The sequence below is a fragment of the Psammomys obesus genome, unplaced genomic scaffold, assembly GCF_907164565.1.
Source record: "Psammomys obesus unplaced genomic scaffold, mPsaObe1.curated_primary_1811, whole genome shotgun sequence".
In the NCBI taxonomy this organism is placed as follows: domain Eukaryota; kingdom Metazoa; phylum Chordata; class Mammalia; order Rodentia; family Muridae; genus Psammomys; species Psammomys obesus.
The window spans coordinates 13,358,015-13,377,644 of NW_026596088.1; the positions used below are offsets into that span (position 1 = coordinate 13,358,015).

At 43.1% G+C, this 19,630-nt stretch overlaps 1 protein-coding gene across 1 annotated transcript in view; it reads right to left on the bottom strand.

Annotated features, from left to right (window-relative positions):
* The window catches only part of Spon1 (spondin 1), a 280,351-nt gene that overhangs the window by 148,608 nt on the left and 112,113 nt on the right, over window positions 1–19,630 (bottom strand). Inside the window, exons 4-5 of the mRNA XM_055627495.1 lie at window positions 15,572–15,645; window positions 8,238–8,360 (exon numbers count right to left, since the gene is read on the bottom strand). Of these exons, the coding sequence (XP_055483470.1) occupies window positions 8,238–8,360; window positions 15,572–15,645 (197 nt within the window). The remainder of the gene's footprint in view (window positions 1–8,237; window positions 8,361–15,571; window positions 15,646–19,630) is intronic.

The following is a 19,630-nucleotide window of genomic DNA, read 5'->3' on the forward strand; positions in this document are numbered from 1 at the left end:
AGAAGAAGAAGAAGAAGAAGAAGAAGAAGAAGAAGAAGAAGAAGAAGAAGAAGAAGAAGGAGAAGAAGGAGACATAACTGAGTAAGAGAAGAAAAAAGTATAAAATTAAAAAAAGGAACAGAAAGATAGGAAAGAAAGATAAGTTCAAAAAGATAGGATCAGAACACATAACTATGAAAATAAAAGAAAAAAATTAGCATCACCACTCACAATAATGGTGGCATAAATGGAATGAGATCAAAAGCAAATAGTTTAAGAGGAACCTGACCTGGACCAGTGATGCTGTGCACTGTGTGGGGAAGAGCACATCCCTTGGTGCCCAGTGCCAAGGAGGAAGAAGAAATAAAGCTTACTAAGGCAAATATGCACTGGGTTAATAAATAAACAAACAGTAAATACAGCAAAGCAGGAGCCATGTAGCAAATACTAATTGATCAAAACAAAATAAACAAAACCAAGAACAATAATACAAATAAAAAATCTCCAACCTCTCAGAAAACTTAAAATACTCCACTAATTGACATCTATGTCCAGAAGATAAAATGCACAAAAGCATTTTACCAAGAGAACAACAAACATAAGAAGTTTGTAGTAAAACCTCTGGGAAGGGCTTAGAGATTAACTAAGAGGAAAATTCACAGCCTCAAATGTGTTAATAATTAATAAAAACAAAAATACAGGAAGGAGGGAAGTCAGAGCATAAAGTAAACAATATGGAAATTTACCAACAGAACAAAAGGACCATCCAAACAACATAGAAGATAATAGGATGCATAAAAGCAGATGTATGCAAATTAGGAGAAAGATAAGAGTGCCATTATTTAAGTAGCTAATGAAGCTTATTAGATCAATTTGCATTTTTCTACACGTAGGCATTCAGTTAGACCAGCACCATTTGTTGAAGATGCTATCTTTTTTCCATTGTATGGTTTTTGCATCTTTGTCAAAAATTAGGTATGAATAGGTGTGTGGGTTTATTTCTGGGTCTTCTATTTGATTCCGTTGATCCACCAGCCAGTTTCTATGTCAGTACCATGCAGTTTTTATTACTGTTGCTTTGTAGTACAGCTTGAGATCAGGGATGAAATGCCTCCAGAAGATCTTTTATTGTAGAGGATTGTTTTGGCAATTCTGGGTTTCTTGTTATTCCATATGAAGTTGAGAATTTTTCTTTCAAGATCTGTAAAGAATTGTGTTGGTAATTTGATGGGAAGTGCATTGAATCTGTAGATTGCTTTTGGTAAAATGGCCATTTTTTTTACTATGTTAATCCTGCCAAGTCACGAGCATGGGAGATCTTTCCATCTTCTGATATCTTCTTCTATTTCTTTCTTCAGAGACTTGAAGTTTTTTTCATACAAGTCTTTGACTTGCTTGGTTAGAGTTACACCAAGATACTTTATGTTATTTGTGGCTATTGTGAAGGGTGTTTTTTCCCCTAATTTCTTTCTCAGCCTACCTCATTCAGAAAGGCAAATGGGATAGATATCAGAAGACAGAGAGAACAGGGAATAGGACAGGAGCCTGCCTCAGAGGGCCTCTGGAAGACTTTTTCCAGCAGGGTATCAAAGCAGATGATGAGACTCATGGCCAAACTTTGGGTAGAGTGCAGGGAATCTTATGAAAGAAGGGGGAGATAGAAAGACCTGGAGGGGACAGGAGCTCCACAAAGAGAGCAACAGAACCAAAAAATTTGGGTCCAGGGATCTTTTATGAAACTGATACTTCAACCAAGGACCATGCATGGAGATAACCTAGAACTCCTGCACAGATGTAGCCCATGGCAGTTCAGTGTCCAGGTGTCTCTAGTATTGGGAACAGGGGCTGTCTCTGACATGAACTCAGTGACTGGCTCTTTGAGCACCTCACCCTGAGGAGAAAACAGCTTTGACAGGCCACAGAGGAAGACAATGCAGCCAGTCCTGATGAGGCTAGGGTCACATGAAAAGGGAGGAGCACTTTCCATATCAGTGGACTCAGGTAGGGGTAGGGGAGGAGAAGAAGGAGGAGGGCCAGATTGGGAGAGGAAGAAAGAGGGTGTAACAGCTGGGGTACAAAGTGAATAAATTGTAATTAATAAAAAAGTCAAAATCATAACACTCTGTAATATTGAATTGAATCAGCTGATCAATAGTCTTTAAGACCACTCGTCCTTTTTTTATTTAAGTATATAAATGTGTTCACATAATTTTTTAAATCTTTTACAGAAAGAATGTGTTATAGAATATATTTCTATGTCACTAAAATGATGGTAGCCTTAAAAAAAGCATATTAGATAAGGGCAATCTAGATTAGTCAGGAAATAAAGGAGGAAGATTTCCTACTCTATCATAGTTGTCTGATAAGGACTGTGAAACCTGTGCATGAGTGATTGTTAAGGAAAGAAGTAAAATTCCAAAACTGGACACAAAAGAACTCATTTATACCAACAACCAATGAAAAAATTGGAGAAGAATTTATGGGATAATCACTAAGTGTATGTAGGTGACTCTTTCCAACTACCAACTTCTTTCTTTTTCTTTGTTTCTTTTTATTTATTTTTTCACTCATACAATACATGCTGACCACAACCTCCCCTCTCTTCTCTCCACTCTCTCCAGTTCCTACCCTGAGCTTCCTCTTTCCTCAGACTCACTGCTCCTCCATTTCCCTTCAGAAAAGAGCAGGCCTACCAGAGATATGAAGTCTAACATGGCATAACAAGGTGCAATAAAACTAGGCCAAACTCTCATATCAAGGCTGGACAAAGCAATGCAGTAGGAGAAAAAGGGTCCTAAGAGCAGGCAAAAGAGTCAGAAAGCCTCGCCCCCGCCACTTACACTGTTAGGCGTCCCACAAGAATGCCAAGCTAACAATCACAACATATCTGTAGAGGACCTAGCACAGACCTCTGCAGGCTCTGTGAGCCCCCATGAGCACTGATTAGTCAGTTCTGTAGGCCATGTTCTCCTGGTGTCCTCAACCTCTCTGTCCCACAATCCTTTCCCATCTTCCTTGGGGTTTCCTAAGTTCTGCCTAATGTTTGTCTATGAGTCTCTGCATCTGCTAACTATCAGTTTCTAATAGACATGGGTAGGTAACAACAAGTTGATTTGAGGCTAACATCAAATAAGGAGATTGAAAACCTAGAACTCACAAGTTGAAGGTGGTACTGGTAGACTTTTATTAAATTATTTACTTTTTTTTTTTTTAAAATTCCAGTGCTTTCTCTGTTTGCAGGAGTCCTGATATCAGGTTAGTGGCCAATAAAAAATAGTGAGGTCTTGCCTGAAGTAAGACAAGGTTGGGACTTGTAACTATGAGAGAAAATTAATCATAGAATTATGACTCAATGAGTTGGACATGAGGTAGAAACTTTGTACATAACTGCATGAACAAAAAGATAAAAATACTAAGGGTCAGCAAGTTAACATTAGTTTGGTAGGTTTTTTTTTTTTTTTTTTTTCGTGGAGTTGAACGTAATTATCTTAAGCAAGTGACCCAATGGAGAAGATGGCTGAATGTCACTGTAAAATTAACTTCAAATATATAGAATTTATTTGTCAGTGGCTATATTAATATTTTAACTAGTGTGTCATCAAATTAAAAACTGGTTTATGAGAAATAGTCTTCAGTCTTTATTTGCCAAACACTATTAGCTGATGTTATGTCCAAAGTGGAGGAAGTTATGCATCATGGCTAGTCTGGGGGGGATGACAAGCTCTCTATCAGATAGAAGCATTTGTCAAGGAACCCAGGATTTCCACAGAGCTAGCAATTAAAGAGCCTTAGCATCTTGTAGGAAGCTCCCAACTCTGTGAAGACTGGGCACAAGTCCAGCCCCCAAGACATCCTCATGGGCCTGGTCACCTTGTCTGGGAAGCAGTACCTCCCACAGTTCCCACAGTTGGGGGCGGCAGTCTGGCAATGCCTAGGACAGACACCGTGGAGTCTGAAGTGGACTTCATGACTAGTGCTCAAGCTCAACAAACCTGGCCATGCTCTCTCCCTGGCTTCTAAGCCTGGCTGTGTGCAGAGTATCAGGGGATTGGACACAGCATTTAGTATGAATTAACTTCATACTGGAAGATGCTTTGGACCTTAGATGTGTGACTGTAGAGGACAGATGAGTAATCATATTACAACAGCCCCCAAGGAAAGGCAAAAGAAAATCATTTGGATCTAATCTTTGGTTTTGGTTCAGCTAGTCTCCCACTATTGATTGCTTCATGTGGACCCCCAGGGAAGGAAAAGGAGAATTATCTGCTTTGAGCTTTGATTTTGGTTCAGATCTTCTCTGGCCATCTGAGCTTGTAATGCCACTTTTTTTTTTTTTTTTTTTAATGTGTCAAGACTTTTTCACTTACAGAATTAAGTGATAAAAACTTACATGGTCTAACCTTAAAATGTAGCAAGAGCTTTTTGATTGGGAGTATTTTGAAAGAATTCTACAATCTCCAGATGTTCAGAGATAGTGACATTACCGGAGAGGAGGAAAGCCAGAAGCTATTTGGTCTGCTCTCTGGCCTCTGTCTCTGTTTCACCATATCTAGGCTCTCCCAGAGATAGGAGTGCAGACTTCGCCCATGGAAAAGCAGCATTTGGAAGAAACACCTGCAGACATGGTTCACTATAGCTGAAGATGCATGGTGCTGTTCATTCCCCCACGTAGCATTCACTATAATACTTCCTCAAAGGGGAGTTACTCAAAGACACTCGAGAGTTGATCACCAAGTTTGTTTTCTTACGCCACCGTGGAGGTTATCAACCTGTGTCCCACAGACTCCTGAGAACCCTGAGATCCTTTCAGGGGACCCGAGAGACTAAAACTATTTCATAACAAATAAGATATGTTATTTGCTTGCTGTAGTGTGTTGACACTGGCACTGAAGATGGACCAAGGCCTGTATTAGTGGCTGATATCTTCCTTAGGGCCACACAGTCAGGCACAAAGGATCAATTTCACATCAGTGTCCTTCATGTAACAGAAAAATGAGTCATTTGAAGTTTCTTCTGATAAAAACACACCTTATTATTCAGAGTGACTAATTGGGGAATGTGAAAAGCAATATAAAATGCAAAGCAGTTCTGCACTAAAGTCTGGTGCACTCTGATTGTCCTCAGTAAAAGCACTTAGTGATTCTTTGAGGCGCAAGTCAGACTAGCCACTTTGTACATTCATAAAGCATCATTTTTACTTGAAAGAACAAATGACAGGGAAATTACGGTTATTCAGACTTGGGAATTTGGCAGACATTTTTTCTCAAAAAAAATGAAGCAAGTCTGTCACTTCAAGGAAAACAACTGACAGTATCTGTTGCCGATAATAAAATTTGAGTTTTCAAGCAAAAATCAGAATCTTGGAAAACTGGTAGCTGTTACTGTGAACTTGATAGCTTCCCAGTTTCCCATTGCTTTCCTGATGGGCTCTGTCCTCCTGGGAATGGATATGATTTGGACCTGTTTAATGTGAAGTCTCGGCATTTGGATGATCTGTGATTCTCAACAAGCTGGTATTTTCCAAATGGTCAGCATCAGGGCTGCACACTCATGCATTTGTAAAAGATCCATCCAAAGATGAAGGTAAGCAGTGAGTTTCAGTTACAGAATATAAGCCTATTGGCACAACCTCATAACCCATGTTGTAACTGAATTTAACAAAACTCTACTATTTGTAGACTTTGAGGTAGGTAGTTTGTGGTACAGTAGCAAAGAGTATCTGTAAGTATCAGCGAAGATTATGAAAACACTCTTTTAAAATTATTTTCATATATGAGCTTTCTACTAATCCAAACACTATAGAGACTGGTAAAAATTTAAAACAATGACACCCTTTGCACAATTATTTTCTTTGGATAACACAGTCATTCTCATAAAATATATTATATGTTTTTTATGTTAGTGATGAATTTATTAAACATGCAATGTGTTTATTATTACCATATGTTACTTAAAATTTAATAAGTAATAAGTTTCTCAGCTTTCATTGTTTCTAAGGTAAACTCTGAGAGATTTATCAAAAGTATATTGATGCTCTCTGTGATTCTTAAGCATGTTAAAAGGATGCAGAGACTGAGGAGGCCTAGAGCCACTGTCCCAAGATCCCTGCTCAGGAAGTGACATTTTGGATGAATAATTAAAAAGGGACAAGGGACTTGGCACTTGACAGTTTGTTGTCAGGAAGCTTGTCTGGGCTGACAACAGGGCTGGTTATCAGGGCAGAATTATGCCTGCAGCTTAGATTAGTAGAACCATTACTGACATTGGCCGTGTCTTCCCCAGTGGCTCCAGCCCTTCAAGTGTCCAAGTTCACCCGGTGCCCTCCACGGAAGGTCTGGAGTGTGCTCCCTGCTCAGTGTTGGCCATCATGATTCAGTGGCAACTAGATACTTGCCTCCCTGATGGTGCTAAGTGTGGTCCACAGTCACCACCTCAGGAGGGTATCAGGCACGTGCAGGGACAAAGACTCAACAATGAGAAAGTCATGGCTTTTATCCCAGAGGAGTTCCCAGTCTTGTAGGGAAGGAACTTTCCGAAGAAATAATTCCAGCACGGTGTGCTATTCTATATTTGATGATGAAAGTTTTCCAACAGAAAAATCAGGTCATATCCTGGCTCTCTGATATGATGCCTGACAATGGGACAAACCCAGGAATCAGGGCCACACGTCTGCTGTATTTATCAAGCTCTCAAAAGCACCACAGAAAGGCTGTGCAGGTTTGCATGTGGTTGGCCTCAGAGGCCCAGAAACAATGGCTTGGTGCTGTCCCCTTCCCACCTAAATTCTGGGGATGACAGCGACCAAATAGAAATGAGAAAAACTCCTTAGGATCACAGAGATGAGTAATAGCCCCTACCATTTATCTCCTCTCTTTGTGGGGACACTGTAGGACATCCCCCCAACCCCCACCCCAGCATTCAGGTTCTAAGTGCTTCTCCCAGGCAGAGAGACTGTATTCACACAGGTCTCCCACCCAGCTGAGGCTAGAGCAGGCTGAATTCGGAGTCCAGGAAAGGCTCAGCCAGAGGCTCTAAAGTTCCCAAATGTCGACTTTATACGGGTTAAATTAAAAATAATCCTCTTGATCTAACCAGGGATGTTGGAGATCCCTTGGGTGGGCTGCTTGGGCACCAGGGAGGGTCTGATATACCCAGGGTCTACTTAAGTCCCTACCATGTTCCCTTTCCCCCCTTTCCTTTGGAGGTTTGGCCTCATTCCTCCTTTAATCTCCTCTCCTATTTCTGTGGTTCTTCCCAGCTGTGTAACTTCAGAGTGAAATAAACGCCTAAGAACAAAACAGTCCATGCCCAGACACAATATAACCCATGCCCAGTGCCACCCACAGCCATCCGGCCTCCCAAGACTACGGAGAACAGGCCCTCCCAGGTCTTAAAGAAAATACAAAGCAAAGGCAGGGGCATTGCACATTTGACTCTGGACAAATGGTGACTTGATCTTTGGGGAGTTTATCCACAAAACAGGTTATTTTCCAGTTCAAGGATATGCCACCAGTATCCATGGTTAATAATGTGTGGGTGAGCCCACTATTCACAGCAGCAAATGTCATGTGATGATTTGACTAGTGTCTATCTCCCCACAGTCCCTAAATGGCATGGGACCCTGCACTGTATCTTTTCTCCTGCTCACTGTCCTATTTTCAAGGGTTTAGCACAGTGTCTGGCTCATTACAAATTTATTGAGACAACTGTCTGACTAAAAAACGTTGGGGAGTACCCCATTTTAGGATATATTCCCCACACAGCAAGTTTGGAGCCTCCTGACAACTCTCGAGGATTGGTATTGTCTGCTTTGTCTGATGTCATGTGGCATTAGAAGGTGACATCTGGAACCAGAAGGGAAATTGTGTGTTGATTGATGACTATACCTTACTATGGTTAAGGGTACTGAGTAATTGCTACCCTGTCTGTGGAGTCAAGAGACTCCCTTGTCCAGTTATCTCTAAGCAATAGTCTGTTTTATAACACGGATACAGTGGTTTTAGGAGGACTGAGGCTACAAAATGCTTGGCTTGAAGGGAAAAGAACCACAGATAAAACTGGTAGAACAATGTTATACGAAGAAACTAAAAGCATGCCAGGATGGTGTCCATGGATTTACTTTCTTGGGGTACAAGTTTCACAGATCAGTGGATAATAGTTAGTAGACCTGACAGAGCTCAGCCTACAGGTCTCATGATCCGACAGAACAATGTTAGCAATGTGCTCTCCCCAACCCAGGAAGCAGCGGCTGTACTCACGGGGGTAATCCTTCGGATGGGTCTTCTCGGACCAGTTCCCATAAAACGTGAGTCTGTACTTGGCAGTTCCACAGGCACAGCAGTCCAAGATTGGTCTGTCCGTCACCCCATCGGCTGTGGGATCTGGAACAGGAAGTCAAGTTAGAAAGCAGATGGGAGCCTCGTAAAAGACAGTTATGCAGCAGCTTGTCTTAGCCTTGATCCCTGTGTAAAGGAGATGCAGTGCAGTTGCATTGGTTTGTAAGACTCAAGACTAGCAGTCGGATTGCTATGGAGTTTATACTTCTCAACTATGAATATATAATTTGCAAATAAAAATTCAAAGTTCTTTGCTCATTATCTGAGCTGTTCTATGGAAACAAGAGTACAGAATCTTTAGGATGGGGAGACTTTCGGAAAATCAATACTAACTTTTACCTAGTTATTCTTTCCATTTTAAAGATTTATTTTCATTTGTGTGTATGTGTGTGTGTATGAAAATGGCTCTGTGAGAGAATGCCAAGTGTGTGATGGTACCTAAGAAGACCAGAAGAGTGTGTCAGACCCCTGGATCTGGAGTCACTGATGGTTGTGAGATACCTGATTGCAAGTGTTGGGAACCAAACCAGGGCCATCTGCAAGAGCAGCAAGTGCTTTAAACCACTGAGCTGCCTCTCCAGCCCTTTCCCAGTTGTTATTTTCATATCCCCATCCCTTCCACAGTAGCATCTCTTTCTCTATTATATTTTAAGAAGGACATGTGTCTATTTTCCTAAGAAGCATTTTTCAGGGCCTAAAATGCTAGACCAGAGTGTAGGTGGGGGTGGTTTTGAAGAACAGTGAGAGCAAGTAGAGTGGGTCTCAACCTTCCTAACGCTGCGACCCTTTAATACAGTTCCTCATGTTGTGGTGACCCCTAACCATAAAATTATTTCATAACTGTAATTTTGCTACTGTTGTGAATCGTGATGTTAATATCTGGTATTCAGGATATCTGATACACAATCCCCCAAAGGTGCTGAAACCCATCAGTTGAGAATCACTGAAGTGGAGGCTTAAACAGTTGCTGGAAATGAAGAGAAGGGGATTCTTATGCAGTCACATCATCTCTTTCAAAGACAGTCCTGGGAAGTGGGGTTGGGGGAGTTGCAAATGTGTTCACAAGTTCAAGTTCACTTCTACCTGTAGAAGCAGACAGGAAAAAGTTAAGATTCCCTCTCTGCCTCCATTTTTAGCTGTGAGTAGCTGATAAGCAGGGAAAGAGAGGGTGCATGAATAAATTCAGCCTTTCTGATTGTTAAGCCCACAGCTCTAACTGCCTTGGTGTTCTCTGCCTGCTCGTCTGTCTGCCGTGAGAGGGGACAATGCCTACAGATGCCATTTACTGTAACTGCTTTTTCCGCAGCTCTCCCAGCTGCGTTAACATCAATCTTCCTTTTTTGCAAGTTGAACATTTTTTTTCTTAAATATTGTACAAAAGAGCAGCAACCAAGGGGGATGAAAACCATTTTGCATGTCAGAAACATTATTTTTCAATCTCTTTAGGAATCTGCTGAGCTCGCCAGGTTTGAACATGCAAAATCGATGATGGGTAGAAGTGAGTTTGGGGATGAAGACAAAATATGAAACATTGTCCCCATATCAAGGATGTACTGAGTCCCTTGTATGTACTGATTTCATTCCATATACTGCCCTAGGAAGCACTTCGGTTATAACCTGTGGTCTGAATGTGAAATACCCTCCTTGTGTTTGAACATTTGGTCCCTACGTGGTGACCCTGTTTGGGAAGATTGTGGAACCTTTAGGAGGTTAAACCTTGCTGGAGGAAGTGGGTTACTGGGGGTGGGTCTTCAGGCATCATAGCCCAACCCCACTTCCTGTGCACTCTTTGTGACAGGCCAGCCTTCTCCTCCTGCCATCATGTCTTTCCTACTTTCGTAGACTACTGTGTCCCCCTGAAGTGTAGACCAAAATAAACCCTGTGTCGTGTTTGCCAGGGTATTTTCTGACAGCAATGGTAAAGTAATGAAGGCAGCCTTGTTTTGCAGATCATTAAAAGGAAGGAGGAGGCTGGGTGGCTTCACCAAGCTCTCAGGGGTAGTGGGGCCATGCAGGCAGAAGCGCGGCCCAGAGAGCCCAGGACCTCACTCAGGTTCCAGTCACTGCAGGAAAGGCCCATTCTGGATGGCACAAATGATACCTGGAAGGAAGGAAGGAAGGAAGGAAGGAAGGAAGGAAGGAAGGAAGGAAGGAAGGAAGGGAGGAAGGAAGGAAGTAAAGAAAGAAAGGATAGAAGGAAGGAAGGAAGGAAGAAAGAAGGAAGGAAGGAAGAAAGGAAGGAAGGAAGGAAGAAAGAAAGAAGGAAAGAAGAAAGAAAGAAGGAAAGAAGGAAAGAAAGAAGGAAAGAAAGAAAACTGTTTCTGAAAGTATATTTAAAAGAAAAAAAAAACCCTACATACAGATTTTAGGGATTTCTAAAGAGGCTCAAAGGAGAAGGCTGCGGCCATCCAAAGCAGAGGCTGGAGTGCTCTCAATGCCCGGAGGGAGCTGCCCGCTACTGCGTTTGTACAAAACCTGGACTTGGTTCCTGTGTGAGCCACTTGTGTAGTTAAGGACACACGGCACCTAGTCCATTTTGAGAGAGGTAGCTCGAACCAGAAGATCTGGTTTTTCTGAAGTCTGCTGAGGATAAGCTGCATCGGAACAAACACTTAAATTAGTTTTGAAAAGGGGATTAGGAACTGAGAGGTTCATGCTGCGATTCCGATCCTAAGGACCAGGTGCTGTTAAATGAGGCAGCAAGGGACTCCAGCACACCCAAAATAACACCAACTGGGAGATCTACCAAAACAGCTTTCAGATTCAGGTAGCAAAGTTAAAGACACCAGGAAGGCTTTACAGAAATGAGTTTACAAACCCTTAAAAATAAGCTTCCATCTAAAAATTAAATTTCTAGGATTGAAAGGGGAACTGTTTCCTACCAAGTCAAAGAGCAGTGATGGCAAAGCACCAACACACTCCCCAGAGTACAACAGCTCAGCTGCCGAGTCAGGCAACCTCAGTCCTGGAGCATGGCCTCAGTTTTCCTCTCTCCCCATTCATTACACACGCAAGCATGCACATACACACATGTGCGCGCGCGCGCGCACACACACACACACACACACACACATGCACTTTGAGACAGGGTCTCACTATGTGTTCTTGGCTGGCCTGGAACTTACGGTATAGATGAGGCTGGTCTTGAACTCACAGAGCTCTGCCTGCATCTATCTTCTATGTGTTATGATTAAACGTGTGGGCCTCCACACCCAGCTTGATTTCACTTATTTTGTGCAGTGCGGGGGATAAAATCCATGTCACTGCAGTGTCACTTAACACACTCAGCACATGTTTTCTTTTTTTAAAACTGAATTTCACGGTGTAGCCCAGGCTGGTCTTGAACTCACAACCCTTCTGCCTCACCTTCCCAAATTTTGAGTCTACCACCCTGGCCACTCCTATCACACCTGATCTTTCTCCTCACTTCTATCTGGAATTTCTTGGCTTTTGAAATTCTCTTCTGAGATTCTTAGGTCTTTTCTCCCTCCTCATCCCCCTCTTCCTCCTCTTTTTACTTGTGTATGTGTACATGTGTGGGTTCATGCACATGTAAGCAGGTTTGTGTGTGTGTGTATGTGTGTGCAGGAGCCAATGCAGAAGTGTGTTCATGTGCGTGGAGGACACACCTTATCTGTCATTTCTCTGTGGCCATCCATCTTTTCAAAAAATTAAAAGTATGCATATATGTGTATGCCCATATACGGGCATTTACATGTGCGCACACATGACCATGGTGGTGAGAAGAGGGCGATGGACCCCCTGGAGCTGGAGTTACAAGTGGTTCTGAGATGCCCAGCTTGGGTCTTCTGCAAGAGCGGTATATGTTCTTAAACCCTACGCCATCTCTCCAGCCCTAATCCACTTTGTTTTGGAGACAGGGTCTCTAACTAGCCTATAACTCACCAAACAGCTGGGCAGACTGGCTGGGAGGTGAGCTTCAGGGACCCATCTGTCTTCCCCTCCCCAGTGCTGGGCTCACAAGTGGAGCCCATCACACCCAGCCGTTAGTTGTGGCTTTCGGGGCTTGGGGCTTGTGCTTGGATCTTCAGGCTTGCAAAGCGAGGGCTATCCTTGATCGAACCAGCTGCTCAGCTCTCCTCTTCCTCCTCCTCCTCCCTCTCTCACACTCTTCTCATTTTCTGGCTTCTGCTTATATTCTCTTCTCTTCTCTGGTTTTCCCTTTTGCCACCCTCCTCTGTCATTCCCCTTCTGTTTGTGACATGGTATCCAACTGTGTGACTATCTGTCTATTGCAGATCACCTTTTGGAATAGGTGATATGTCTCTATTTTTCAATTGCAAGAGATTTCACATTTATGTTGCTTTTAAACATCACAGGCTGGAGAGATGAATCCATGGGCAATGGTGCTTAACATGCAAGCATGTAAAATAGTCATGCGTGCAGCATGAACTTCTGTCACCCAACTCTTCAGCAGAGATGGAAAGCAATGACAAGAGAATTCCCTGGGAGCTCATGGGCCACCCAGCTTGGCATACACAGAAAAAACAAACAACAAAGAAACCATTTCAAACAAGGTTGAAGGTAAAGACTGACATTCAAGGCTGTCTTTTCAACTTAAGTGTGCATGGAATAACATCCATATTTACACATATAAATGTGCACACACATGCACACAGTAGTGTTCACTGCTTTTTATCCTTGTGGCTCTATTTCATCACCTATGGATGAATGGTTGTAACTGGGGCAATCAACGATGGTGCCAAGTTTCACTATTGCTTTCCTTAACAGATTTGATTTGATTCAACAAGAAAGCAGGAAACATGGAGACTCTGATAAAAAGCTGGAGTTTGTTAAGTGATTAAATACATACAGAAATCTCTTTGCTCTGCTTATGTTTAAATGTGATGACTTTGATGTTAATTTTCTCATGAGTCTGCTGTTTCCTGGGGTCAGGTGTGCTGCTGGTACACAAAGGCCAGCAGCACGAGGACTTGCTGGGCCTTTTCAGGAGTCTTTGTATAGATGTGCAATTAGCCATTTTCCTAAGAGAAACAGCGAGAGATATCCCATGCTTTTTCATCATCACTGTGCCCACTGGATTTTAGCACACGCACAACTTAAACAAGGCTCCAGGAAGGACTTTTGTCAGTGCATGGGGTTGTCTGTAAAGCATCTCCTAAGAACTTTCAGGTTCTGGAAATAAGGCTGGCCTCTGACAGTCCAACTAACTGATTCATAGCACGATGAATGAACGTAGCTACCTCCAGGGGAAGATGAAGATGTAGCCTATGTGTAAGGCAGAGCACCCTTGAGTCCACCTCACGGGTCCTGGGTATAATTACATGGAGAGAGGGTAGGGAGCAAGGTTGTCATTTAGAAATCAAGAGCCTAAAGAACTGCTGTTTGGGGAAAAGAGCTGACTGAGCTATTTACCAGCTAAACGGCTTAGACGGAAGACACCACCCAACACGCAGTGGTGCTGACCAAGACGTTAGCCAGGGTCTTGCCAGAGTGTCCACAATACCCACCCTGATACCAAGCATCCAACTGCCCCCACAAACATTTTGACTCTGGGTTATTTTTACAAGGAGGCAGCGCATTGCACTGCTATAGACAGGGCTGCACAGCACTGAACACAGAAAACAGTGGTTCAGGTCTGGCCTCCTGGTGCCAACCCCTGCCCTCCGCTGCTGGCTGTAAAGAGCTATTTGAACTGCCTCTATCTGAGGCTCCTCATCTACACTAGGGCTGACCCAGTAGCCTTTGCCACATGCCGGGCTATTGCATAGATTACATAATTAGTGAGTAGACATTTATTAGATGGTATTTAGAATAGTGCCCATCATGTAGCAAACACTCAAACTTTATTTAGCAATTATTATTATTTCCCCAGTAGACCTCTCTCCAACCTTTTCTTGCAGTTTATGATTTGCTATAGTTGGATTATAGAGGATTATTCCTTCTGAAAAGACTAATTGCTGGAAAGGCAAATAAAAATTCTGTAAAAATGAATAGAAATGAGATAGCTGAGCTGTATAATTATAAAGCAGTTTCTGTTTTCATTGAGTTGCCTAATAACTTCTAAACCAGTTCAGATGTTTAAAGTCTTATTTTTAACAGCAGATTAACGAACAAGCTTTTGAATATAGACAGCAATAGCTACCATGTAGGCACATACACACACACACACACACACACACACACACGCACATTCAATCTGTGTGTATGATGTGTGCACTTGTGTGGATTGGTGGATAGCATTCTGTGAGTGCAGGCGTGCGTTAGCATTTATAGTGGGGTCAGAGGACAGCCTCAGGGGTCAGTTCTTGCATTCCGCCTTGTTTTCCTCTGTAGATTTCAGGTTGTCCTGAGAGCACCCAGGGATCCCCTCCTCTGCTTCCATCTCGTATGTTACAGATGAATGATGGGGCGGCAGACTTGAAGCACCATGTATAGCTTTATGTGGATTCTGGAGCTTTGAACCCTCACAGTTGCGTGGTAAGAGCTTTACCCACGGAGCCATTTCCCATTGTACGTTATTAGGTCACATGGTGGGTGAGCAATGGAGACAGACTAAGACCTAATCTGAACCCAGGCCCCTTCTCTAAGCCCCTAGCCTTCTTCATTAGGGTACTCTAGTCCTGGCAAGAATGCACCTCATTAAAGTGCTTATCTAGCATACACAAGGCACTGGATTTGCATCCTAGCTTCAGGAAAAAAAAAAAGACATTTATTACAGTGATTCAGTACAAGAAAGGGGTGTTTATGAATTTACAATCTGAGGACCAGAGACTTGAATGTGGTAAAAAATCATAAGGTTAGTCTCCCATACCCTCCAACCCACAGCACTCCTATCTTCCACTGGTTTCTTTTGGAGAAAATCCCCCATATTACTCCGATGCCATACAAGTTCTGGGGGAGGGGAGGGGCGATTATCCCCAGAGAGCTACTGTGGGCTTTTTAAAGGTACACAATTGTGCATTCCTTAATTAAGTCCTGTGAATTATTCCAAGGAACCCCCTCGGAATAATCACTGTTTCACAAAAATAAGAAGACAGCACCAATATAAGGTACATTATCTCCTACCCAGGGAATCAAGCTGAGTAATTAGAGCTTAAGGCGGATCCAATTATCCATAGCACACAGCCAGATTAAAAATCAGAGCTACGTGAGAAGGCAGAGCCCAGGGGGACGCAGAAAGACTCACTGCCTGAATTCCAGCAGCCATGCTTAAAAGAGCCTCCCCCCCACACACACCATTTGCCTGCTCCTCCCCACCTGAATGCTCTTACCTTGTTCACACAGCTTCTTGGTCAGAGAGCCCTCATCTTGAAAATAAATGATGCGTTTCTGTACGATGCTGGCCCTGTGGGGAAACAAGACATCGACACACTGGTGAGAGGGGCAGCTTTGGAGGGACAGTCAAACACAGTCCTCGTTTGGCCACCCAAAGTTTGCTGACTCTGTGTGCTGTTCCTCCAGCTCTCTGTGCTGCTGTTTCTTCATCCATGAACGGACAAACAGTGTGTGCCCCATGGCGTGACCAAGAGAACCGTCAGAAAATGTGTGTCCACGGCCTGGCCTGTGTCTAGAAACCACCCTCCCAACATTAGATACCAGTTGTTCTTGATAGCTCCTGAGGTAAGAAAGTGAACCAATGGTATTTTCGGCATCTTTTCTCAATGGCTCATCTCCTCTTCCTCTCCCTATTAAATGATGGAGGCCATTTATAGATCTGCCACATTCAGATTTTAGAAGCATGTCAAAGCCTTTTCCTGAAGGGAGAAGAAGAAGTCAAAAAGTTTTTTTTTTTTTTGATTTGTGCTAAAAATGTCATTCTGTATCATTCCTGAAAGTCTAGACAAAACCATCTCCTACACTCTGAACACAGGCAACATCAGCTGTGGTTTCTCTCTCTTAAACACGTCAAACGTGGGCTCTTAGAATTTAGAACGCATATTTTGAGGTTGCAAATGACTTAGCTTTGATCAGCACATATTTTCTCTTTCCTCTGGGGTGGAGACCCACTGTTTCTCCTTTAACTCGCTCTCTTGTTTATTTTCCATTGGCCTTGAAAAGGTTGGATCTTGAAACCCAGTGTTCCAGCAATTTAAGAGTCCACAACACTTAAAATTGAGCTGGTGCCGATAAATCTCAAGCCGTTTCTATTGATTTCCTTCAGCAATGCTACTCAATCAAAAGGTAATTTTCACTTCGATTCACCCTATTTAACAGATAAAGGCATCCCTTAACTCCATTATAGCTGACCACACTGAATAACTGTCTGACTCCCATGATTCCAGACCTAGAAACTGGCCCACATTCTCCGTGGGGATCTGTACTGAGTAGAGATGATTTCCCCAATGGTCTGGGCAAAGGCCAAGATGACTTTCCAAAGAAATGTCTGTGCTACATCCAGTCTTGCACAAAAGAATACAATTCAGGCTAGTTTTACAGATGTCTTTTACAGTCTTTCCCCACCTAAGAGAGACAAGATGTTGAAATAAGTAAATGAAATATGCTTCCTGTCCACACAAAACGACCTTGATCATTTTATCCATTCTCTTGACCATGGAGTGGGAAAGCTCCCTCAGGCCAAGAGAGTAATCATCAGCCCTACCTCAAAGTCAGATAATAAAGCCTCTTGTTTATCCCAGCACTCTGCCACCTACAGCAGGCCCTTTTTCCTGTGCCTGGGGGACCCTTGCAGGAGCTAACGAGGGGACCTCCCAGGCAGTGCCTAAGATCCACAGTTCTGGTTCAGTGGAAGGCTCCCTCCTCATGTCTCCCACAGAAGCTCCCCCCTTTTGTCTTCTTTTAGGACTTATGGGCACATTTTCAAAAAGTTCTTCCCAGAGGGCATGCTTAGTGGCTGGCACTGGGGAGGGTGCCAGGGCCATTTTGAACAACAGAAGATGGGCCACTCAGCTCATTCTGGAGGTTCATATCACAGGAGGGGGATGCAGAAAACAAACAAACCCACAGCGAATGACTGAGGCTAATGGTGATTCTGAGTGCTACCACAGAAACATGTACAGAGTGCAGACGGGAGGCCCGACCAACTGGGAGATGCTTCCCGGGAAAGACTAGCTCAACTGGGACTGGGGAAGAAGGCATTAACCAGGCAGTTAGGAGGGAGAAGAAAAGGAGAGGGTGTTGTTTATAAGATCCTTGAGGTAGGGGGGATGTGGGCTTGCTGGAGGGCTCATGAGTGGACAGTCATAGAGATGGTGTAAGATGAGTAGGGAGGTGAATAAGCCCATCACCTCGTAATCCAAGGCCTGTTGGGAAATGGCCTTTTATTCAAAATTTAATAGATATCTTTTGGGGGCATGCCACAGGACTGAAAAGAGTGCTTTTTCAAAAGAGCCCTTCGGCCAATGAGTGACAGACAATAGGTTGGCATGAGTCACATGGTATAGAGGTTCCGAGCAAATCATGTTTTATTTCAATAAAGATTTCTTCCAGCAAATGTTTGAAAATGACTGGACTATAGAGACATTAATTTTCCTCTGGCTAGCTCTATGTCAACGGGATACAAGCAGAGTCACTTTGGAAGACGGAACATCAATTGAGAAAATGCCTCTACCAGACTGGCCTGCAGGACAAGCTTTGTAGCTTTTCTTGACTGATGATTAATGTGGGGGGAGGGACCCAGATCAGCCTGGGGCTGGTGGTCCTGGGGGCTATAATAACAGGCCAAGCAAGCCATGATGAGCAAGCCACTAAGCAGCACTTCCCCATGCCTCTGCCTCGGTTCCTGCCTTCAAGTTCCTGCTCTGACTCCCCTTCATGAGGAACAATGAGCTAAAAGATGAAATAAACCCTTTCCTCCCCAAGTTGCTTTTGGTCATGGTTTTCTCGCACAGCAATAGAAAACCTGAGACAGTTTCTTCTGTCATTGCTTAGCCAAATGCCTGGCAAAGAACAACTTAAAGAAAGAGTGGTCTGTACAGCTCACAGTTGAAGGGACCACAGTTCATCATGGCAGGTAAGGCCTGAGGATGCAGGGCTCTGTCCAGGCAGGAGAGCAGCAGCCACATGCATGCATCTCAGTGGACTGGTAGCAGATGGGTCAGGAAGCAAGACATGGTTATGGACCTGAAGCCTGCCCTCCAAAGACCCACATCATGGAGCAAGGCTCTCCCTCCAAAATGTTTCATGACCTCCGGATACAGCACCACCATCTGGGGGTTCAAACACATGAGCACAAAGGAGACATTTTACATCCAAACTACACCAGGATAATACACTAACATGGTACTGAAAGCTTTTTATAGTTCCCCCAAATACCATCAGCTTTATTTGTCACCACTGCATGCCAGGCTTCCCGGGTTCCAGCATTCTGATGTTATTCCATCTTAGCTAAATACCCATAGTCAGCCTTTGCAAGCACCTGCAAGGAATGCCCTGAATGCCTTTCAGCTTTCTGTGAAGAAGAAAATGGTAAAAGCCATGATTTCAAAGCATGATCATGAACAGTACTTACCCCTAACTTTAGAAAAAATATGCTTGTAAAAATTTATAGAGACCGCAGTGGAAGCTGTGTATATTCTGTAAGCTGTCCGAGCCATCCAGGTTCTTCACCTCCTGAGACTACATAAAGTGTAAGCTATTTCACTCCCTTTAAAAAACAACCTTATGTTTAAAAAACAAAACGGGAATAGAGAGCTGTCGTGGCAGCACTTTCAAGAACCAAGTTCAGATCTCAGACCTATGTCAGGCAGCTCACAGTCACCTGCATTTTTTACTCCAGGGAACCTGCTTCTGGCCTCCATAGGCATCTGCACAACACACACACACACACACACACACACACACACACACACACACACACACCACTTGTTTAGCATGCATGAGACCCTGTGTTCCCTCCCTAGTACCACCTAGTTAGATAAATAAATACATAAAATATAAACACAGGCTTAAAAACCAAAATATCGGCTCTGGGGGGGGATGGCTCAGCAGTTAAGAACACTTGCTCTTGGGTTCAGTTTTCAGCACCCATGTGGTGCCTCGAAAATGTCTGTAACTCCAGTTTCAGGGAATCTGATGCCCTCTTTTGGCCCCTGCAGGTATCAGGTATGAAAGTGGTGCTCAGACATGCAGGCAAAACATTCACATGTGTATATAATATGGATATATATAATATATATTAGACTATATATTGTATTTATGTAGTATATAAGACTATATATACTCTATATATTATATATAGTCTTACCATATGCTATGTTGTGTGTACTTGTATGTGCATAAATTTGTATATTTCGTATTACTTAATTTAATATTTCAATTTTCCCATTTGACATGCATGGGGTTGATGAATCTTTCAATATAGGAATTTTCAG